At 37.5% G+C, this 18,494-nt stretch overlaps 1 protein-coding gene across 2 annotated transcripts in view; it reads left to right on the top strand.

Moving 5' to 3' along the window:
- GUCY1A2 (guanylate cyclase 1 soluble subunit alpha 2) overlaps window positions 1-18,494 on the top strand; it is a 144,698-nt gene that overhangs the window by 78,647 nt on the left and 47,557 nt on the right. The window contains exons 6-7 of one of the 2 annotated variants that reach the window (XM_042866875.1): window positions 9,688-9,831; window positions 18,412-18,464. In XM_042866875.1, the coding sequence (XP_042722809.1) occupies window positions 9,688-9,831; window positions 18,412-18,417 (150 nt within the window). In that variant the 3' untranslated portion in view covers window positions 18,418-18,464. Of the gene's footprint in view, window positions 1-9,687; window positions 9,832-18,411; window positions 18,465-18,494 lie in introns of those variants that run through there. The other variant, XM_042866872.1, reaches the window with a different exon arrangement.

The raw sequence follows: 18,494 nt of genomic DNA, 5'->3' as shown, positions 1-18,494 counted from the left end.
CCAGATACTTAAAGACTTCCTATTTCTTTAAGCCTGTATCTTGCTTCAACCTTGTGGAGGATTCACATTTTTTGTGTTTAGGGAGATGTGCAAATGAAGCAAACATACATTCAGGCTCCAAAACAGTTACTCTTTATGTACATACAGACCTGTACAGAGCACTAAAGCATGTGTACATGTTCCCCTGCTCTAGCAATTAATCACTCAAGAATTCTTTAAAGAATCCAGGGCTTCTGCTTCTGTATATGATTTCTTCTTCATGAATACCATGCTTCTATAGGTTTACTTCTGTCTTTTTTTTTTCTACTTCCTTCTTCCATTATTGTCTTGCCTGAGAAGTGCACATTTATGTGTCTCATTCCATATCTTTCATGTTGTCTGGGAGCATTGAGCCTATGTCCAACCTGCAGGTTGTGGGAGTGCTTCCCAAGATCTCAGTTTGATTGTGAATCCTGGCTACCTCCTGACTTTTTGTTTGGGTACGACCCAGAAGTTTATTCTTCTTTAGTGCTCCCTTCTCCATACCAAAAAGAAAGTCCAGTTATAGTGGCTGAAAAAGACTTCTGTCCAAGAGCATACCTCATTGCAGCACGCAGGGCTCCCTGATGCTAGGTTTTTTTAAAAAACATCATTCATACTTGAGCACTTTGTTTGCTTGTGACATGTTTTTCCCTTTTAGTCTCCCTGAAAGACTGGAGAATATTGATTTCACGTTCCATCAGTCTAAGATATTTCCATTTCAAAGACCAGCATTGTCTCAGGTCTAGAGCATACTACCAGAGGTAGCTGCAATAAACTAAGACCTTCCCTGAGGACAAGGCTTGTCACATTGAACTTAAGTGTGCTTCTTCTGTGAAACTTATTTATTTTAATGTGTGCTTATTTTATTAGACAGTTCTTTATTTTGACTTTGCAAATACCTCACATAAGGCAGAATGCTAACCAGATTCTATTCATCATAAACATTCAATGAGATTTTTACCGTTTGACTCTGACCAACAAAAGAGTTAAATTGTTTATATACTACGCCTTATGTTTTCCATGACTGATGTGTGCAAACCTGATGTTGGCCTAATGTAAACTGTAAGTCTTCTAGCATGTCTCTATTGTAACTAATGAGGAAAAAACAACTTTTAAAATGCTGGGTATTAGTTCTACACAGCAGGAACTGTTTGTCTGTTTTCTTTTAATAAGAAAAACAGCACACTGAATAAATGTGTAGGTGAAAGAATGGATACTGAAAGATTATTTTTAAGATGCTAAGTAGATGCTGTAGAAAGAAGTTGGAATAAAACTCTTGTAAAATGCACGCGAATTTGCAAGCATGTGGCGTCATTAAACTCGCTAAAAATAAAATGCCCTCAGGTCTGGTAAGAACAATTGCTTCATAATTAGGCTCTAGGGAAGGAGCAGGGATTTGTAGTAAGATACTTAGCTTTACCAGAGATTTCTGAACTTCGTTGATACTTGGAATTCACTTTTCATGTGGGAGGGGATTTCCATACACTAAACTATTTCTGAAAGTGGAATTCAGCATCATAAAAGCATTGAGGGTTACCTTGAAGATGAAGCACAATTGTTTATTGCTTGGGAGTTAATTTTTGAAGTTCAGAGCAGAAAATAAGAGATTCAAACACTGAGATTGAAACTAAATGAGATTATTCCCAAATCCTATTTTTAAATTGCTGAAAGCTTAAAAAAATTAAAAAAATACAAAAATTCCTTTTTTAAAGTATCCCAAAGAATTGATGGATTTATAAATAATGCTGTATCCAACATGTAGAATTCATTTCTGGAAAAAAAGCCAAAAGCCAAAATGACTAACAACTAAAACCAGCCCTAAGTACTTTAAGCTAATCAACATTTTTAAACTTCACAGCATCTCATGATTCAACTGTATTTCAAAGCTTTTCTGTGCAATGATATAGAGGATACTTGAAAATACAAATAGGACTAAACTTTAATTTCAGTTCACACAACATAAAGAAAACGAGTTTTGGATGCTTAGAAAAAGATAAGTGTTCTGCCTTTAATATATAGACATAAAAAAGTAGGTCTGGAAATTACCTCAGGGTCACAGAATCACATTTTCACAGAATGCTTGAGGTTTCAAGGGACCTCTGGCCCAAGCCCTGTTCAAGCAGGGACACCTGGAGCAGCATCCTCGGGACCACATCCCCAGGACCACATCCACATTGCTTCTGGGAGATTTCCAAGGATGAAACTCCACAGCCTTTGGGCAGCCTGTGCCAGCCCTCCATCACTTGCACAGCACAGAAGTGTTTTCTGGTGTTCAGAAGGAAATTGTCATGTTCCAGTTTGTGCCTATTGACTCTTGTCATGGCAGTGGGCACCACTAAGCAGAGCCTGGCTCCATTCTCTTTGCTCTCTCCCTTCAGGTATTAATAGACACTGAAGAGATTCTACTGAGCCTCCTCTTCTCCCAGCAGAGCACTCACAGCTCCAGCCTCTTCACTCAGTAAATTAAGTGAAGATGTTGAGATATGAGTCCTCCTGTAGGGTAGAAAAATGGTGTTTCCAGACTTCACGATAGAGTAAATCATGCCATGGACATTTTTTTTTCTTTTCATTGACTATAGAAAATTTATAATTGAATAGCTTAAATTAGAGGCTTTATTCTGTGTCACTGAAGCAGGGTATTATTCTCATCCCGAATTACGATATTGTGAAGTTATTAGTGATTTGCAGAGATGTATTCAGAAGGAGATGGGTAGAAGAAATTACAGGAGATTTCAATATCGTCTTGAAGTAGAATACAGATATTAAATAAATTGCTGCCTATAGTGAGTACTGAGACTACTGACAATATAAATGGAGACATCTCCCTATTCTTCAGCCTTTGTCCTATACCAATTAAGAAGGTATTTTATTTGTGGCTGAATTAGAAATAATGGACAGGAATAATGGTGTCCAAATGACAATTTTAGAGCACCACGTTCCATATACCTTAGCTTTTCCCTAAGTCTTCGGCTCTACAACTTAGGGCGGAAAACAGATGAAAGAAAACCCCATGGGAGGTAGTAATTACTTTGAATGTTTTTATAGAGTCAAATGCAAGAATTTCTTCTTAAGGTTGAATTTTGCTGTATTCCTTTAGGCAAAAAATATTTTAGCTTTAATAAAATAAATACACTGTTTTGAGGTATTTTGTGCTTCAGTTTTGCAGTTGGAAAGAAATATAGCTAAAAAGGGTAACACATGCAGTACCTGAGAACACTTCCCATCTTCCACTTCCAGGTGCATTCCTACCCTGAATCCTGGCACCATGCTGAAAAGAGACTTAAGAAACAACCTTCTTATATATTTATGTAATCCCATGGGAATGCAGCCTAAGTGTGCAGAAAGCAAGGGTGTACTCCAATAAGTACAGGAGCAGAAGTGTGCACGGAGCTTAATCTGACTAAGAGACATCCAGGAACATATCATGACTTTCCAAATTTCTATATTGAGAAATTACTTTCAGGTCTTCAAAACAGATTAATAAGCTTAAAGTCTTTTTTTTTTTTTTTTTTTTTTTTTTTTAATGTAATCATAGGAATCAATTAAGCTTCCTATTCTCCAATAAATTCTGTTCCAAGCCTAGATTCTAGATTTATCTTTGAGTGCAAAGGAGCCTAAAGTATGGATCATATGAAGGTTTTCCAATTGTTCATCTATCTTTCTAGGGATTAGCTTTGTTACCGCTTATTTATCTTTATTTCTAGGTACCAGCTTTATTGAAAGCCTGTTCAGTTTCCCAAAACTTGACCTGTTCTACTCCTAAAATTCAGCCTTCCATGGCCTTCCATGTTTCATTTTCTCTTCTTCCTCTTCCCATGGTCTTGTTAGAACCTTCTCTTACACGATTCTGGGACAGAGAATATGAAAATATGCTATTTGCAGGAAATAATTGTTCACCTAGACTCACATTAAATAAAGTAAAAGTACAGTATTACAGGATGAGCATGAAACTTTTTTCATACGAGGTTCATCACATAGATGTGAGGTGGTTAGCACAGCAACTGCTAGAATTACCATTTCTGTCCATTCAATATAAACAGAACTGGGAATGAATATCTCGTAAGAACCACATTATAGATGTCTTTGGTTAGATGAGCCAAACTCACCGGATAGTCTCCACCTTATATACTTGTAGCCTATGTGCTAGGTATGTTGCTTCTTTCTTTTCATATAATTTGAGGTTGTGGCTATTTAATCATGTGATATTCTTTAGTATCATGCCATATTCCTTAATGCATGGAGTGTATTTTGATAGATTAAAATGAGGTTTACTACATTTTAATTTCTGTCATGTAATCAGCATAAATCCAGAATTACTTCTTTCCCAATTTCATTGCTTTATGTCATATTGGTACTGGAGTAATTCCCATCAACACCAAGCATTGTGCTGTCCCTCAATAAGGTGCCTTAGATTACTGATTAGTTCAAGGCCTGACTTTCCATGAGTTTTGCAAATGGAAATGATGATCTCTGTTCAAAGAGCTCTGTACTGCATAGTCCCATGGGGACAGGCAGTAATGTCTGGGATTGACTAAGAGGCAATGGAGTATTCAAGGGTATTAATTTTAGTTACGAAGAGATATATAAACAACATTGCATCAACCAAGGAGACTGAGGTGTCAGTTTCACTCACAGTCATTAAGGGAAGATATAGGCTGACATTCTGGCAGACACTCACCTGCTGGTCCCCTCCCCTCCCCTCCTCTTTTCCTTCCCTCCACTCCCCTTCCCAGGAGGTTACAAATCAGAAAATAAAAGAAAACCCAGCAGATTTCATTATTGCCATTTTAAAAAATATTTTACCATTACTATAATGACTCTTTAAGCAGTTTATATGTTACATCATGAAGATAACAGAAAGTGGTAATAATTTTCACCTTCATTTTTTTCCATTGCAATTTGTATAGCAAATTTTTCAGTCTGAAATTAAAATATACAGTAAAAGGGGGAAAAAGCAGTGGCAACTATAACCTCAATTATCTAAATGCCAGGGTGCCACATCCAAATGTGGGAACTTGAAGAAGTACAAAAGACCCTTAGAATAGCTACTTATGAAATGTCAGTACATTTGGCAGACTTCTTTTTAGCCTTTCATTTTGAGATTTATTGCCTGAAATACAAGGATTATGTACTTTATGGATGCACCTTGAACAATATGCCTTTATGTGGGGGGAGCGTGGAAATATGCCTGGAAGAGAAGTGAAATGACAAGCCAATATTTTAAGATGGAATATTATCTATCCTCTTTTATGTGGAGAGAAAAATCACACGCAAACCAGCAGAATTTTTTTGTTGTTGTTGTTGAGAAAAGTCAAAGGAGGAAGGGGAAGAGAATGAAATTACAATCATCCAGGCCATTATCTCTTTCCATGCTGCTTATTTACGTATTTTCATTCTGAAACTCCTAAAGAAGAAACTATCATAGCAACTGCTGTTTGTCATTATTTCACTGTTACACAGTGAGACTTTATAGAATATCTCCCAGCAGTAAGAGACTTTCCAGCCATTGGCTGACTGCTCATAAGTGATAAACTGTTTAGAAGTAAGCTACCCTTCAGCCAAAGATAGTATATGCTTTAAATGCTGTGGAGTAGAGAGAAGCTGTTCAATATTTCAAGTTTACCGCCAACTTAAGGTTGCTGTGATTCTGAACACATACTTAAAAAGAAAGAAATACTTTTGATGATTAACAGAAACAGGTGAGACAGCAGGATTTGATTTATGTAGGAACTTAACTGAATTTGAAAAAATATCTATTATTCTATAGGTGGAGAATGAGAAATCGAGGACTGAAAGGGAATACCTATGTTTATTCTGTTCGAACCTGGCATATTCTCAAATACCTTGTGGCCCTGGGTCTAAGATTAGGGAAGACCATAACGCTCCTGGATGACCTCTTACACAGGCCTTTTTTCTCATTACCAATATCAAAGTAAGAGGAAGCAAGTGGGAAAAATGAGCAAGCTCTTGCCTTAGTGGGTGTTGGTGGACATTTTCTGTGATATTTTAAGGAATACTTTCAGTTGAGTGGATTGGTTCTGGTCCAGTCAGCATAAGTACTATCTAAAGACGAAAGCTAGATTGAGTTTTCAGACCATCTAGTGAGGTATTGACTGTCATCCACTAGAAAAAAAATAGTTTGCTGTAAATATACCTCAAGTTTCAAAGTCAGCAGGTAGATAGAGATATACAGATACAGTGATAGGACAAAGAAGGAATGGTTTTAAACAAAGAGAAGGGAGATTTAGATTAGATGTTAGGAAGAAATTCTTTACTCAAAGATCAATGAGACACTGGCACAGGCTGCTCATAGAGATATCCAGGTGTATCCTGTAGATTTTCATTCTTTGTTGAGCAGTAATCTTTTTTTGCCATTGTCTTGTGAGAAAAAAAAAAAAAGTATTTTATTTCTGTGCATACACACACACACATTATATATATATATATATATATATATATATATATATATATAAAGAAGATACAGAATGTCCCTTGATTGGATTTGGCTTGAGAAGTGCTGCAATAGCAGTTAATTTTGTGTCAGTGGAACAGGCAACTTGAAATAAGATCACTAGTACAACCTGCATTTCAGGCTTTTATTTCTGGATGACACTTTGAATTAAAGACAGTACTTACTTAACTCTGTTTATCTATAAAAGTGAAAGAAAGCCAACTTTTTATTTCCAATTTATTTATGTATTTATTTTTGCTAAAGTGAGTTTAACAGTCTGTAGAGACACTGGAACAGATTACTTTAGGGCAAAGAGGCACTAAATATCATAATCTTTGTGAGTGAAATAATAAATACCTGCACAGCCTATTGAGTGTTAAGGAGATAGGAACAATAGTACACATGTACTTTTAGGGAATACAATGGATCTATAATGGACAAACTGCAAAAGTAAACGTGCTTCATGAAGCAAAGCAGGTTATGTTTTTAATTTTAATGCCCATTCTTTTGTGGAAATTTAGTTTTAATCTTTTAATCTTACTCAAGAAGTTTTCTTGATGCATTAGTTAACCCATAAGAAACGAACACACACGCATTGAACTTTCAGCTCTATACATAAAAGATCGACAACCACCACTCTGCTGTAACAGTTTTAACCCAAATTATCTATTATGCTTTCACAGGAAACCTACAACCACAGCCATTTCTCCTACCAGGTGCTTCTTTCAGTGGATTTAATTTTTGCTATTGCTGTAGGAATTTAACATCATGATGGCAACAAATTCTGTTTAATGATCATTTGTACATTTTTATGGGCATTTTCTTTCCAAATTGTGCTAGTAAGTTTCCTTAGAGTGTTAGGGTTCCTGAACATTTTAGATGAAAATCTTATACTTGCCATTACAAGTTTCACTTAAAAAATGATCTTTTCCCCTCCACTGTGAGCATAATTTTGTGAAATGAAGTGTGACACTCCAGTTCCTTCATTACTTATAGTAGTTCGTATGAGGAATTCCTTGTGCATATTCATTTATTTATGAGGAAGAGTGCTGCACATTCTGTTCTGAACTGCCACTGAATTAGCACCCCAGTGTTATACCAGGGGGACATCATTCCATTTTTTCAGTTAAGTAGCAGAGCAGAAACTGTAGCTCCTTGTACTTAGAAGAAACCTGCTGGTGTTGCTCCAGAGGTAGTTTATTAACCTCTGTTCTCCAGTTACCATACTTCAGATATTATATTCTGTCTTCTGGGCTTCTCTTCCGTCTGGAAATCATATTCCAACTAAAATCCATTCAAATTAAGAGTAAGTAAGTGACTGCAGGACAATTACTGTAGAGCTCAACCTCTATAAAAAGTACTGTTCATGCCTGTAGTAGACATACTGTATCTGCAGGGAGTCTTACTTATTGTCACTCTACAGTGTTTAGCAGTCTGAGGATATTTATCAAGAAACAGATTCTGAATTATAGAGTACATACAACTACATCAATTAATTATGAACATTAATCTCTGGTTTGCTGTGGGCCTGACTGAAAATCTTTTGGACGTTTTCAAAAAATTTTCAAGGAATTACAGAAAGAGTTAGAGAAGGCTTTTGTGTAGCTGTGTAAGTAGCTGTGATGATTCCTAGCTTCTTTTATTGTTAATTGAACATAAAAATTATATATCATATTTTTATAAATTGAAATAATTTTGACATCTTAATTCAACCTTCTTTCTTTTCTGTTTGAGCTATATATTAGTCCCCAGCAAATGAAAAACTCAGTGAAACAGACACAAGTGAGCCTAAATCAGCAATAATTGAAGAACAGATAACAGTAGGTCAGGATGTCAGTTAATGGCTAGAAATTCTTCCTTCTGTAGCTGAAAACTTTTGACCATCTGTTCATCGTCAGCTCACAAGAAACCCCAAGTCATTGCTGTGTATCCTCCTGTACAATCACCAGGAAATCCTAAAGAGTTGAGCTTGGCAATGGGCTAGTAACAGCTTCTTCATGTCTGATGGTGGGAGGCATTTGCTCATACTGCTGTTCTAGATTCCTGCTCTGGATATGTTTACATATAATGCTTACTTTTTGAGGCAATTACTTTAATTCTGTTTCTCTGCACTGAAAATTAATCTAAGAAGGTCCACTATTGGCAGAGTCCATGCAGAAAGAAGAATCATCTGTATTTTTTTGTTGAATAACTCCTTGCTCAATATCTTCTCTCTTCTCATGCCAACTTTTGATGAAGCTTTTTTCTGCCATTCCTGTAGTGTTGGGTGCAGGGTGAAAGCCAAGTTGGATTAGCAAGAAGCCTTGAGGGCTTAGTCTGCTTGGGCATGTGTTAATGGGCTTTGTGCAGAATATGATGCAGATGTGAGCGTAGGCAGACTAGAAATCACAATGCTGTCAATAAAACTGCAAAACTCAAGGGCTTCAGTGCTGCCTTCAACCAGAGCCAGAGGGCTTTCGTAATTTCTTTTGCTCCTGCTTCCTCCTGAGGGACAGCTTTCTTTAAAGAAAATAAAGGATGAGAGATAAAGAAGTCCTGTCTGAAAAGACCAGAGGGAACCGCCTGCTGCACTTGATGCCTGAAGGCAGGGAGTTCACTCTCAGCCTGTGCTGAAGAGAGAGAGGCAACGTTTCTCATTTGAAAATAACAGAGACAGATGCAGTCAAAAGTCTGTAGCAGTAACATCTATTTTTAAATTCTCCCCTATACCAGGATGAGCTGCCTCCTAATGAGCAGTCATAGACTCTTCACTGTTTTTTATGGTGACATTTTGCTTCTTCTAATTCTCTTCTTAATGTACTTTTCTAGCAGAGCAGATAATAATTATGAATTATAATCATGTAGAACTGCTCTTACCAAACAGCAAACTCAACCAAGATAGTGCCAAAGCTGCAAGCAATTTCTCACTTACGATAATAGAGTTTTCTTCATTACTGCTGTGGGAAAATGTCATATCTCAGCTGATGGCATACATTGTTTTAGATGTAGTGATCTTCTTTGGTTGTAATATTGACAAACCGCTATGCCATCACATGTCAGATTTTGACTGCACCTGTTTGCAAACTTAAGTTAATTATGCTCTGCTGTCTATCTGCTTATTTTATGGATGTTTTGCTCACATGTTTTTAAGCAATGCTATTTAATTGCAGATAACTAATGGTAGTTATCTCTTCTCATTATCTTACTTTAACATTTGATTTGTCTGATTGCTGCAGGTGGAAACAATAGGTGATGCGTACTGCGTCGCAGCAGGGCTCCACAAGAAAAGCCTTAGCCACGCTAAAGCCATTGCCTTGATGGCACTTAAGATGATGGAGCTATCAGAAGAGGTTCTCACTCCAGATGGGAGCCCTATTAAGGTAAATCATTTGCTCTTTCTTCTCAGTTCATCAGTGGTACATCGGCCTGATTAACTCCACTATATTCTGTCAGTAGAAGTCTACTGCAAGAATTAAAAATTACTGCAAGATATGACTTTATATATTTCAGTGGTCCCCATCAACATTCGTGCCTAGTTTTTTAAGCGCAGCACATAACTTAACATCCACATAATGCACATTTTGCTGGTGTGGGGGTCTGCTTTGTGTTAGCTGTCACTTTGTTATATGCATTGAAAGTCTATTTGTGGCACTAGGTGCACTGCTAGAGACTTCCAGTTCAGTTAGTGTGAGAAGGAGATGATTCACGTGCTCCAGGACTGTGCCATGCTGCAAGCTAACACATGGAATGGCATTTAAAAACTTCATTTCAGAAGTAGGCTCCAGAACTTCAGCTCTGCTATAGATGCACTCAGATAGTTCTGTGGCTCTAAGGGGCACATCTTTTTTTCCAAAAAGTTGTTGACCTGAATACAATGGTGTGGGGACTGCTGGCTCTTGGTGACACTGTTCTTCCTTCCCACGCACCACCAGTTCTTTTTCCTAGACTGGTACAGGAGGCAGCAGGAGGTGGAAAGTGTGTCCTTTTGTACTTTTTTGAAGGTTCTCTCTGCCATTCTGCATCTTTTGGTCTTACAACAACCTTGTAGCCACTGACACGTGACGTGGATAACATTTAGGTACAAAATGGAAATTCAGCAGGAAACAGAGTCCATGGGGATAGATACATGTCTTTCCTATGCAAGGCTCAGTTTACATATTGCCTTCATTTTACTCACTCCTGGTTTTGGTTAAATTGTTCTTTTTATTTTCAAAGAAAATGGGGAGATTATTTAGAACAATTATTCAACTCTGTCTAAAGCCAATAACAAAAGTCATATGTAGCTAGATGAGAAGGCTGGACAGAGTTCCCATAGGATTTACATCTTGGTTGAATTACACTTTGCAAACTGTGATTCCTTTTATGTGCTAAAAAGGGAGGCTTGAAAACATGGATTATTATTATTTTTCTCTTTTTCTGGGAGGGGATTGTGTTATGAATTTCTAAAACAACTCTTTGGTTTTAAAACCTGTCAGAAAATAAATGGTTTTGAAAAAATAATAAATCTGTGATGATCCTTGAGTAGTAAAATTATATATTCTTGAGTTCAAACTCATCTCTACTAAATGATACCTTGAATTATATTTCTTGAAGTCTTTGTATGTGGTGAATCAAGAGAGATTTAATCCAGATGTGTTGCCATGCCCAAGAAGGAGAGCATGGACAGCTAATCTAAAAACTCCAGGAAATATAGCAACACAATATTCAAATGAAAATATAAGGATGAAATATTTGTATTTTTTGGTACTCATGCTTCTGATGAAATTTTTCTTTAAAATTGTGAAATATCTATTTATTTACCATAAAATGGCCACTTATTTAAAAGCCTAACTTTCCATGAAAGTACCTTGGATTATGGATACTGAAGAATAATTTTGTAAAAGCTTCACAAAGTCTTTTATTGAACTCAGAATTAGCATTAGAAGACAAATATTTTCTGAAGATACCAGAAGATGTTTTTGGTTTTCAGTTTTGATTCAGAACTGTTTCAGATTGGTGTTCACTAACACAGTACAAAATAGTTTTTCCAGGTTGTTTGATAAGTTCTCTATTTTTTCAGTGAATATAGATGATCAATACAGTCTAGCTTCACCGTCACATGCTGGAGATCTGCCTTCCAGATCCTTTCTATCTTTATACTCTATAAATAATTCTTGCAATCATAGGGAAATTTTAAATGTTTGTTTTACTCTTAAAGTCACAGTGAATGTTTTCATTACTACTTTTTTTTTTTTTTTTTTAAGAAAAATTATCATTTCAGTGACTTTGTAAGAAAACCTATAAAAGAAAGACCATAAAGACAATGCATGAGAAAGATGCTTGTAAAGAAGAAAATGCTAGGAACAGCTGCATATATTCAAAAAGTCCTAATGAGTTTCCTTTTGAATTCAGAAGAAAAACTGTCAGTTTGTTATAACTTATATTGAAAATAGAGGTGCTGAGAAGGTCCTCAGTGGATGTTAATTATCCTGTTTTCAGTTTTAAGTGTGACTTCAAGGCAGGAGGACCAGTGATACCAACCAGAGTGACAAAAAGCCTTTTATTGTTGCCTTTGTACTGAGACTGCTAATTTACGCTTAAGAAAGTATATAGAGGCATAGAATCATAAAATAACCTCAGGTGGAAGGAAACCACAAGGAAGATTGAATCCAATTTCTGGCTCCACGTAGGACCACCTAGAATTCAAATGCAACATCTGAGACATTATCCGAATGCTGTTGAATTCCAGTGTTGATTTGATTTTAAGGATTCATCTCTCCTGTGTATATACCCTGTAAAACTATAGGAATAAGGGCTTTTACAGAAGTCAGCTCTAATTTGTCCTAGTTTATGTATCTGCACAGGGGTGAGGTGAATCACACCCTCAAAATGTGTTTTTTTTTTTTTCTTCAGTTGTCTGTATGGGAATTTTGTAGACCTAACCTAAATTTGGGTATTTACATTGTAAGCTTCTTCACTGTCAGATGAACCCTCCTACAAATGGCAAAGAATGTGTAGTCTTCTTAGTAGTTATGTCAGTTATCATTGCAGCTAAATGTGGATGCATTACTCCTAAATCAAATTGGCATGATTAACTTCCAGCCAATGCTGCGTAGCATGGAGTGATCTCTTTTTTTTATTAGTTTCTTATGTACAAAGCTTTGAAGGTGCTCATCGTGCCACAGATTTTTACTAACAAATACATCACGTACATCATCCACCTGAAGTTTACAGATCCCCTACATGTTTATAAAAATGGATTCGGCTCCATGCCATTAATAAGAGTCTAATTGTTTCATATCCTTTGCTATAAGGCATTTCCACAAAATATTTCATATATTCATGAACATTCATGAAGTACACTGTGCAAACTAGAAGATGTGAAGTGGCATGACTTCTCAATGAGGAACTGTAATGTATTGTAATGTGGTTACTTTGAACTGGTCCTGTTGGTGTGCGTGACAAAACAAGCACAGTATTTTGACCACATTTTGACTCTAATTCTTATCAGAAATTTGTATTACAAATTTACATTCCTTGAGTCATTGCCAAATGTGTTGAATACAGAATGCTAAAAGTAGCTTTTGTTTTCTCAGGTTGAATATCCTATATCAGTGTTTGGATGTTGGAGAGCTTGAAATCAGAGAGCAGTTATCCTCATACCCAAACCTTTTTTTGCCGGGATCAGCTGTGGCCTTCATTCCTCTGAGACAAGTTTTCAAAACATAATTCCTAAATATAAGAGTCCCTCTGATCTCAGGAGTAAACAACAGTGTTGTGATTCCTCCCCCTAGAATCTGGCTTACAAGCATTGATTGAATAAGAGGAAATTATTCCCAGCCACTTTATATAATAAATGACACCACAGTGACTTGAATTTTGATTTCTGTTAACTGGCTGACTGTTACCACATGGTTACTCTGTTTTGAAAGCGTCTTCGAAAAAGAAGCAAGCATGCTAACATCTCCTTGGTGTTTGCAGTGGATTTCTCTTCCAGAGACATAGTCTTATTGAAGCTATTGCAGATCAGCACTGGAAATAGAGTTCAGAAATTACCGCCAGCTTTGTAGGGTGCGATTGGCAGTGACGCACACTGAAGATGGCTCTTTATTGCAGAAGGCAATGTCTTTTAGGCAGACTTAAGTTACACATGTTTCTGGGTTGTCTTGCTTGCAGAGATTTCAGCTCTGGGGAAACCCAACTGTAATTATGATATGCAGTGCTTTTTATTTGACGATTACTCAATTAGACATCTCTGACTTCATGATTATAGTTTATGGAATACATATATTTTCTAAATTACTTTGATGAATATATTTTGTTGTCATCTCGGGACTGAATTCAAATGTTTGCTTTTTGTACTGCTTGAAGTGATCACCCCTGTGATAGCAGCTTATTGACATCTTCCTGAGTGACACTGACAACCTCAGAAATAGACTCAGAAAGTCAGGGAGAAAAAGTAAATGATGGAATGAAAAAGACTATACTACATAAGTGGGAATTAAGGATCGGATTTTTAGTATTAGCAGGCAATCAAATGAAAGTTATTGTCTGGGTTTACAGTTATCAGTATTCATTCTGCACGTTCTGAAGAGCCTGCTCCTTAGAGCGATACCTAGACTACCTGACTAGAAAGCAGTGATGGACCTCAGGATGGTGGCAAGGTGCATGAGGCATGTCTGTTTTATATCCCTGGTCTCACCCTGTGGATCAGAGCGCATGGCATGCTGCTGAGGGCACTGTAGTGTGCAGCTGCCAAAGGCAGAAGAAATGCTTACCAGAATGGAGACCCTGTGCCTGCACTCCTTATAGCAACTCCAATGAAATGTGATTTGCACAGTAATGAAAAATCTTGACAGAAAGAGAGAGGGGGCTATATTATAGCAGTCTGCACAAGTCCTGTTGTCAGTGCTGTAGCAGTCTCCTCTTTCTGAAATAAATATTTGTAACAGAAAATGGACTGATTGCTCTCATGTAAGCAATGGAAGCTCCAGGTCCCTGTACAATATTTTCTTACTTCTATTTGAGGCAAAATCCCATTAATTTAAGGGCCTTAGTAAAAGGAAGGGCTTTTGGCTCACACACTACGTGTAGAACTGGTTATATACCCTTTCAGCAAAATGCTTTTTAGTCAGGAAGCTCTGATTTGATTTTGCTTCTGTGCCACTAATTAAACGTAGTGCCCTATGACTGTAGTTTGAAAATATTGATTTAAAATTGCCTTCTGCATTTAAGTGAGCATTACTTGAATGTTCAATATTTATCATACTCTATCTCTTTAGATAAAGTGGAAGTATATTAATTTTAATAGCTAGAGATGATGCTGTAAGAAGAATTGTCCAGAGCGTAGACCTTTAGAAGTAAAGGTCACAATATGTATCTCATTTAATGTGTTTAAACCCATAATATATTATCAGAGGCATCCCTTTTTAAGTCCTGCCCAATTATTCAGGCAGTGTGCATCCCGAAGGCAAGAAAGGCTTCCTTTGCAGTTTGTTGTTAAACGGTCTGAGCTGGCAGATCATACCTGGTTTTGGCTAATGATGTTTTCCCGAGGGGTTATTCTCAAAGACTGTCAGCTTCTTTTTTCAGTGCATGAAGGTGGTCATAGCGAGGTCATGAACAGATACAGAACTGGGAACACACTGAGGACAAATGAATGGTTTACATGAAGCTGCTGAAATTAACTGCAGTTATGTAGATTTGTTGTGCACAGGTATTTCTGTCTAAAACATGAAGAAGATTAGGCCTTATCATGGTAATTCATACATGTTTTGGAAGATGTTCCACTGCAGCTCAAAAATGTCATGCATCTTTCAAAGTTTTGTTAACAATACTGGGAGAACTAGGCCTGTAAACACTTCAGTCAGAAAACTCAGTTTTCTGTTTTCTTACCTGCTAGTGATGACATAATCCAAGTAGAGTAGTGCAGGAGGTTTTCCAGCTGAAATTGGTTTCAACTGGATTAATTAACTTTCAGGTAAGGTAGATGAGACCCTATATTCAGTTGGGATTACAGGGCACATAGACCGGTCCTCGGCATAATGCTTTGTTATCAAGATACGGTGCTTGATGTATTTGCAGCTTGTAACTTTCAAATGTGCATTATCAAACCTGTTTTCTTATTGGATTTATGAGCTGCACTCAAACAATGCAGGCTGGTACTAATGCTCTCAACACAAAGCCTGTCTTTTATCTATCAGCCAGCGAAGGAAAGGCAGCACAGCTGAGGGAGCATTTCATATCAAGGGTGGGATTAACCTCATCTAATTTTGAATTCTGGCAGTGTAGGCAAATGCATCAAAACTTGTTACTCTTACTCTGTAAATGGAGAAAATATAGCTATTTTATTCTGTGTTCATCTGACATACTTTCAGTGGTTACTTCATAATAAAATATTTGAATGAATATTTGTCAGATAAGCGTGACAAATACCCTTACCTCTGAGAGCTAACGAGATTGCAGGAGTATGGATAATGCCAGAGAAGGGAGCTGAACTGACATGTTTCAAATCTTGTTTGGTCACGGGCTTCCCATTCACATTTTAGATGATATCAGGCCTTCTATATTTTAGCTTCCTGTATGGACAGAGCAGGTGACTGTTTTGCAAGTGAAACATTTCTGCAGCAAGCCTAAGCCATCAGACTTTACAGCCATATCGCTGCATTAGTTCTGATGTGTTGTCTAATTAAATACCCGTTCGTGATGACTAGAACAGTGAAAGTCTGATTCTTATCAGCCTCTAATCTTTGCATGCTAAGTGGTAAATATTAATAAGCGTGAGGTGTGGCTCTGAGTAAGCATACTGAAGAGGAAAAAAGGCTCTGTGTGTTGTAATGGCTCATGTCCATGGTGAGACATGACACATGGTAATGGGCAATGAATCTTAGCGCCTGTAGCTTCTTCTGCCTACTCCTTAATTATCCCCTCTTGCATTATGGTAATAAGGCAGTTGGGCTTGAACACAAGTCGAATGAAAATGCTGTGGTTTGCTTGAATGCATGCTTTTTATTAGTTTCTAAACAAAGCAGCCATTCCCAAACGTAATGTGAAGGAGAGTACATCAGTAAATGTAATCAGTGTGTCTTGCCTTGTTTTAATTTAGACTGTGGCATGTGAGCGTTATAGCAATGCAGTGGTCCTCGCCGAATGTGCATCTTTATGTAAGCAGTAACAGGCTGTCTGTTTTGTTTTAAGTTGTTGAAAGGATGACTGCTGATGCAGGCGTTCCCATCAGCAGTGTGAGGAGCTGTGCTTGCGGTGATGCTTCTAGCTCCGTCTGCTGTCTCCTAGCAACTTTGCCTTGTACCCAATGCCTGAATCAGCCCTGGGGAGGAATAGAATGCCCCACTTCAGGATGGATAACTGCAAATAAGAAATTTGATTGTGTTAAAAGAAAAAAATCCAAAACAGTTCCACAAAATAAAGACATTAATTCAGAGAGATTTTGACTAAAAATTGGTGAACAAGTCCACACAAAGGTGTTTAGTTTGACAGGCTTACCAACATCTGGGCAGTGTGTCTCCTTTGGTTGTCCTTCAGAGCTGCATGTCTCAAGGAAAATCTTGGTGCTTTTTCTTGAGAGAGTGCTTGAGAGATGATGATCCAAAGTCAGTTCCTCGGACTTGAGGAGCATTCCTGATGCCATACCTTCCTTTGGAAAAGCAAAGTGAGAGGAGCAGATCTGAATTACAGCACATCTCTGTAGGCTTCTGGGAAATTGTAGGTTTTGTTAGGCTGCCTTAAGGGAAAATTCAAACCTTCCTCGGCCCTCCAATCATTTTTACTCAAGTGCTTCCTTTTGTCTGATTTAATAATAATCTTTATCATTATTACTAAAGCCACACCCACTATTTTCAACTTTTATTCTTTGGAAGGGATTTTATCATGTTGGTCTGGAAATTTTGTTAGCTGTTTATTCTGGGAAGAGGGATGTTGTCCAGAGGGTTGGTTATTGTTTCAGATAGCATGCATTTCTTGTTTTCATTGGGTACCAGAGTGAAATCCTGGTAGCTGGTAAAGGTAGGCTTCCAAAGCTTCCAGGGTTTGATCCTGCACAACATGAGGATCTGCCTGCTGTGCATAAAATTGCAGGGTACAGAAGCTTGATATTAGCATTGGCAACGAGATGTAAGCCCAAATTTAATTAATTAGAAGGCTATGAATATGCTCTTCTTCTGACTGCTGGGAGGAAGACCTGAAAGATGAGTGGTGATTAGTGATGAGCTAATTAATAATGTGATGATTGCTGGAAGAAGATTTGTCTTTGGACTTGGGCATTCTTCTCATGCGATGCTTTCTCTGACAGTGTTCTCCCAGGAGAATGGGAGAGCAGAAAGCAGAAAGCCTTATTCTGTCTACTCTTGTCTCCATGGCAAAAATAAATCACACTCGTAAAAGCCAGGGTGTGTACCCGGGGCACTGTGTGGACTTTTCCATTGTTTATTAATTCAGAGTGACTACTACATTTTCACAATTCTTTCTTATTCACAGAATTTGGGTTTAACCCATGTGTTTCTGTAATTCAGTGATATAGCCTGTTTGCTAAGGCAGACAGAACCTTGCTTTGATGGCTGTTTGTAGCTCATAATTTTGTCCCAGTGCCTCACAAGGAGCAGATAATTTCTTCACCTGCACCTCTTAATGTAAGTACATACACATGGAATATTGGCGATGGTTTCAAGACTTAGTTCCTACATGAGATTTGTGGCCACAGGATGTGCAGCTGGACTGTGGGGTTAGGTTTAAGGTCACTGCTCTGATTCTCACGGTTTAGCACTCATTTCAGATACAAATGCCTCTAAGTAATATTCCAGATGTCTGGCTAGTGGTAGTTAGGAATTTCCCATGGAAAACACTTTTTAGATGCAAACACTGAATTACCAAAATCAAAAACTGCTGTAGAAGTTGGACTGATTCTCGTAAGACAAGTTTACCACATTTTGGTGAATTTCTGATTGGAGATATTTTCTCTCAAGAAGCATTAGGAGGTCATTGGCTGTGGCAGCCACTTGGATGAAAAGAAAAGAAAAGAAAAGAAAAGAAAAGAAAAGAAAAGAAAAGA

Source organism: Lagopus leucura, unplaced genomic scaffold, assembly GCF_019238085.1.
Source record: "Lagopus leucura isolate 7727_CA_CO unplaced genomic scaffold, USGS_WTPT01 Super-Scaffold_100001, whole genome shotgun sequence".
Classification (NCBI taxonomy): Eukaryota; Metazoa; Chordata; class Aves; order Galliformes; family Phasianidae; genus Lagopus; species Lagopus leucura.
The sequence above is the reverse complement of the archived record's forward strand: the minus strand, read 5'-3'. Positions and strand labels throughout refer to the sequence as shown.